Genomic DNA, 6,246 nt, shown 5'->3' on the forward strand with positions numbered 1-6,246 from the left:
ATTAATTAACTTTAACCCACAATTTACACTCACACACACATAAACACACACACACATACATACATACATACATACATACATACATACATACATACATACATACATACATACATACATACATACATACATACATACATGCATACATACATACATACACGCACACACGCACAAACATACACACTGTTCGGTATCGTGGGCTTCGTACTGAAATGAGTGCGTATGTTGATAATTAGTTAATTTGAAGCAACTTTTGAATTATAAAAATCTAAGCTTTTTGAGGTGCGTCGATAGGTGTGCACTGTGCATGTGTATGTGCGTGTGTATGTATGCATGTATGTATGTGTGTTTTTATATTTTGCATGTGTATGTATGTGTGTACGTATGTATGTGTATGTGTGTTGTTTAGTTTTGTTGTTGGCGTGTATGTATATCGTTGTATATTGTTGTATATTCAGTATTTTGTGTGAATGTGTGTGTGTGTGTGTGTATGTGTTGTATTTGAGCGTACATTTATATTTGTATGTGTGTGTGTGTACGAGTATGCTTGCACGGTTGGTCTTTTACACACAAGAGAAGAGAAATCGGAAGGGATGATCGAAAATTGAAAGAAAGTGAAACAATGGTAGATGCTAATGACGAAACTGAAAATAAAACACACACTGAGAAAGAGAGAGAGAAAAGAAGAAATAGAATGAAAGAAGAAAAAATGAGAGAAAGAGAGAGAGAAGTAATGAATGTTTAAGATTGAAAAAAAGGAGAAAAGGAAGAGAGAAAGGATAGAGAAAGATAGAAATAAAAAAATAATAATAAAAAAAGGATGGGAATTAAACAAGAGAGAAAGAGAGAGAAAAAGAAAAAGAGAGAGAAAGACAAACAGAAAGAGAGAGGGAAAAGCAAGGAGGACAATGAAAAAGAGAGAGAGAAAGAAAGAAAGAAAGGGTATATTTTAAAATATAGTGAAAAAGCGCATTGGATATAAAAATATCATTATACGTCTAGGATCAATCCATCGATCAGCACTGCAAAGATGCATTTTTTGTTGATGTTGTTGTTGATGTTAATGTCGTTGATGTTGTTGTTGTTGATGTTGTTGTTGTTGATGTTGTTGTTGTTGATGTTGTTGTTTTTGATGTCGTTGTTGTTGATCTTGATGTCGTTGTTGTTGATGTTGTTGCTGTTGTTGTTGATGCCTTTGTTGTTGATGTTGTTGCTGTTGTTGTTGATGCCTTTGTTGTTGATGCCTTTGTTGTTGATGTTATTTTTGATGTTGTTGATGTTGTTGCTGTTGTTGTTGATGTTGTTACACACACACACACACACAAACAGACACACACAAACAAACAGGCAATGACACACTTCTATCTTTATGTTTGTATGCCTAGGTCATTGGCACGGACAAAATACATTCGATACATCCCACGCAATCAACATAACAATAAAAATGAGTGTGCCAGCATGAAAAAGTCAATAAATAAATATGACTAATAATTTGTATATAATAATGAGTATAAAAATGAATGAATGGATAGATGGATGGATGGATAGATGGATGGATGGATGGATGGATGGATGGATGGATAGATAGATGGATGGATGGATAGATAGATGGATGGATGGATGGATGGATGGATGGATGGATAGATGGATGGATGGATGGACGGACGGACGGACGGACGGACGGATGGACGGACGGACGGTTGGATGGATGGATGGATGGATTGATGGATGGACGGACGGATGGATAGATGGATGTATGGAAAGAGGGTTGAATTTAGGGTTTAATGAACGAAAATCGAATTAAACAATAAACAAACAAATAAGTAAATAAATATTAATAACGTTCAGACACACAAGCAAACAAACCAACAAGCAAATAATAAATAAGTTATGAGATAATTAGATCAAATTTGAGATGAAAGCGAGTTATCCTGTGTAGATATCATTACATTTCTCTCGCGTTTTGGCACCGAAGTCTAATGATTTGCTTCTGATTTTTTTTCTTTGTTTGTTTGTTCTTTGTTATTGTTTGTATTGTTTTTGTTCTTTGTTCTGTTTTTGTTCTTCGTTTTGTTGTATTGTTAGTTCTTTGTTTTTGTATCCTGAAATGACCCTTCGTTTCTGGTCAAGTTTACAAAACATGCAATGAATGAATGAATGCAAAACATACACAAAGACACACATACACAAACACACATACACGCACGCACACATACACACACATACGCCAACAAAACAGTATTTGAAACAAAATCAATATCGAATAAAACGAGTTTCTAAAACTTCGAAATTGAGATAACATCTCTCCTTAATCTCTCTCCTCTCTCTCTCTCTCTCTCTCTCTCTTTATTTTTTTCTCTTCATTTTCTTTTGTGTTTATCTCTCTCTCTCTCTTTTCCTCTCTCTCTTTTTTTTCTCTTTCTTTCTCTCTCTTTTTCCCTCTCAATGATATAACCAAGTGAAAAAAACAAACCAAAAAAACTATCAAGAAAAAAAACATGAAAAGACAACAAAAACAAAATAAAAAAAACCAGATGGAAGGATGGAACGAGACAGAAATAAATGAATAAAAATCTAAAAACGTAAGAGAATGAATATGAAGGAATAATGAAGACGATGATGATGATGATGATGAAGACGATGATGATGACGATGACGATGATGGTAGTGATGATAACAGAGACACAACCACTAATTAGTAACATTACGTTATATAGACAAGAATATCCAACTAGCGCTAATACGCACGTGTGTTCGTTCGTGTGAGTCTGTATGTTTGTGTGTGCTTATATGTGTGTGCATATGTTTGTATGTGTGGTATGCTTATGTTTGTGTGTCTGTCGATATGTACATGTATGTATGTATGTATGTATGTATGTATGTATGTATGTATGTATGTATGTATGTATGTATGTATGTATGTATGTATGTATGTATGTATGTATGTATGTATGTATGTATGTATGTATGTATGTATGTATGTATGTATGTATGTATGTATGTATGTATGTATGTATGTATGTATGTATGTATGTATGTATGTATGTATGTATGTATGTATACATATGTATGTATGTTTGTACCGTATGTATGTATGTTTGTACAGTATGTATGTGTATGTGTTTGTTTGTTTGTTTGTATGTGTCTGTGTGCTTGTTTGTATGTTTGTGTAGGTGCTTTTTTTTCACTCTGTACTATGCGTTTCCATTCCATAGAACGTGATGTGGAAGTAGAACATGAACACCGCGATGCAAGTAAAGTTCATATGTTGTTGTTGTTGTTGCTGATGTTGTTGTTGTTTTTGTTGATGTTGTCGCTGCTGATGTTGTTTTTGTTGCTGCTGATGTTGTTGCAGTAAATGTTGGTGTTGCTAATGTTGGTGTTGCTAAAGTTGTTGTTGCTTATGTTGTTGATGTGGATGTTGTTGTAGCTGCAAATGTTGTTGCTAATGTTGTTGTTGTTGTTACAGTTTTTCTTTAACAAGGTTTAATTGCTCGTGAACTTAGAAGAAAGTATGCATACATTTACCTTTGAAGGTGTGAGTGTATATCTATTGTTATGCTATTATTATGACATTATATTATTATTATTATTATTATTATTATGATATTATTATTGTTGTTGTTGTTGTTACGCTTATCTGTATGCGTGTTTGAGTGCGTGCGACCTCAGACGTACCTGATTGAAAGAGTGAATGAAGGATTGGGTGGATGAATGAATGAATGAAACAACTGAATGGATGAATGAATGAATGAATGAACGAACGAATGAAGGAATGAATGAACGAATGGATGAATGAGTCAATAAATAAATAAATGAATGGACGCATAGATTGTTAGAGGTGTTGGAAATGATGAGTTGATCACTGGTTTATTAACGAACGAACGAACAAACAAACGAACGAATGAACGAATAAACAAATAAATGAACGAAGGAATAAAAAGCTAAATAAATGAATGAATTAGAAATGAAACTGTGACATAAATGAATGAATGAAGTAATTCAGTAGAAAAAAGAGTACCGAAAATCTCCTATCTTTATGAAATATTAACAACGAAAACTACCACTACTACTACTACTACTACTACTACTACTACTACTACTACTACTACTACTACTACTACTTATAATAATAATAATAACAATAATTAATGAGGAAAAATATGTATCAATAATTTTTGCTTGTTTGAGTTCAAAAGATAATAATTATCTCACATTATTATACCTATGATTTTGTATGCATGTATGGTATGTATGTTTGTGCGTGTGTGTATATTGTTTGTGTGTGTTTGCATGTGTGTGTGTGTGTGTGTCTGTGTGTGTGTATGTATGTGTTTAGTTTGTATACGTTTTGTTTATGTATCTTACGTTGGCTTGAGTAAATGTTTTGTTTGATCTTTGGTTTTTTTTTTGAACTAATAAAAGCAAGTACTCAGTTGTGTATTTTGTGTTTCGGTATTTTTCTCTCCTTCTCCTTCCCTCTCTTTCTCTCCCTCTCTCTCACTTTATCTTTTTCTGTGTGGGTGTGTGCAGATGTGTGTAGGTGTGTGTAGGTGTGTGTCGGTGTGTGTGGGGGTACGTGTGGGATGTGTGCGTGATAACAATTTCAGTGAGATCTAAAAAAAAATAAAAGATTTGCCACAACTACTCCTTTTTAATTTCTTGCGTTTGATTTAATTTAACCGCCTCGCCATCTTCTTCCAATAAACTTTTTCACCTTTAAAAATTATTTCCAAGAATAATTTAAGTGGAAAAAATAAATGCTTCTCCAAACGCGTGGCACGCTGTCGTGTGGTGTGGTGTGGCGAGGTGTGGCATGGCGAGGTGTGGCGTGGCGTGGCGTGGCGGGAAAGTGACAAATCAAGGAGACAAATGCACAAACATTTCAACGTACACTCATCCAAGTAACTAAGCATATTTTTGCACACGTTAGCATCATGTTCACTCACACACTCACTCGCAAGCACACACATAAACAAGTAAACACACATGAACAAACACTCGCACACACACAAACACTTTTTCTTTCTATCTCTCTTTTTTCTTCTCTCTTTCTCTTTCTCTTTTTCTTTTCTCTTTCTTTCTTTCTTTCTATCTCTCTCTTTCTATTTCTCTCTCTCTCTCACACACACACACATATCTACAATTACAAACAATTTCATCTTAAGTTTATTATTATGCGAGCAATTATACAACAAGCATCAGATTTAATTGTATTTCATTTGAAGTTTATTTGAATTCATTTAAAAATAAAAAAAGCATGACCAGCTCACAAATATATATAGCTATACACAAAAATACAAAACAGTATACAAAACAAACATACAAACATACATACATACAAACATAAACGCATACAAAAACAAGCAAACATGCCTGGAAACATGAAGGATCGTCTTGTTTTTCACTTGTCAGTTGCTTTTATTTTACTACGATGTTTCAGATGTTTAATGGCGAAACGCGTAAATTAAAAGGATCATTTGCTCGTTTGTCTGTCTTTCGCTTTGAAAAACTAACTAAATCACACACACACACGCACACAAACAAATGCACACGCACACAAACAAACAAACACACACGCACACACACAAACAAACACAAACATACATACATATGCGTATATGAGTGTGATGGTAAGTTTATGTATCTACTTGTCTGTACGTTCGTGTGTGTGTGCGTGTGTGCGTGTGTGTGTGCGTGTGTATGCGCGTATGAGTGTGATTGTATAAACAAATTTAAACGTCATCCCATGTTTGTTCGCTATGTTTGATTAACCTTGCGCGCGCTATTTAAATATGTTTGCTCCATTGTTTTTTCCTTTGTTTGTATGTTTCTTTGTATGTATGTTTGTATGTTTCTTTGTATGTATGTTTGTATGTTTCTTTGTATGTTTGTATGTATGTTTGTATATTATCTTGTACGTTTGTTGTTAAGTTTGTCTCTATGGCGAAAGGAAGAATGGTACTGATGATGACGACGAAAATGATGATGATGTTGTTGATGATGTTGAAATAATTGTAATGATAATAATGACGACGATGATGATGATGATGATGACGACGACGACGATGATGACGATGATGATGATGATAATGATAATTGTCCTTTTTCTTTGAAGGCAATTCATGCAACTCCATTAAAAGGTGATTGCTCCCAGATGATGATGATGGTGATGATAAATAAAAAAAATGACCACCATCATCATCACCAGCATTTGTATCGTCATCGTCGTCATCATCATCATGACTC

At 34.1% G+C, this 6,246-nt stretch overlaps 1 protein-coding gene across 1 annotated transcript; it reads right to left on the bottom strand.

Moving 5' to 3' along the window:
- Positions 1–987: 987 nt before the first annotated feature.
- On the bottom strand, positions 988–3,262 carry HELRODRAFT_184288 (hypothetical protein; the record flags this gene model as incomplete). The annotated part of the gene is made up of 2 exons (XM_009020412.1): positions 988–1,241; positions 3,193–3,262. The coding sequence occupies 2 exons, from the start codon at positions 3,260–3,262 to the stop codon at positions 988–990; spliced, it is 324 nt and encodes a 107-aa protein (XP_009018660.1).
- Positions 3,263–6,246: the final 2,984 nt, after the last annotated feature.

Source organism: Helobdella robusta, assembly GCF_000326865.2.
Source record: "Helobdella robusta unplaced genomic scaffold HELROscaffold_275, whole genome shotgun sequence".
Classification (NCBI taxonomy): domain Eukaryota; kingdom Metazoa; phylum Annelida; class Clitellata; order Rhynchobdellida; family Glossiphoniidae; genus Helobdella; species Helobdella robusta.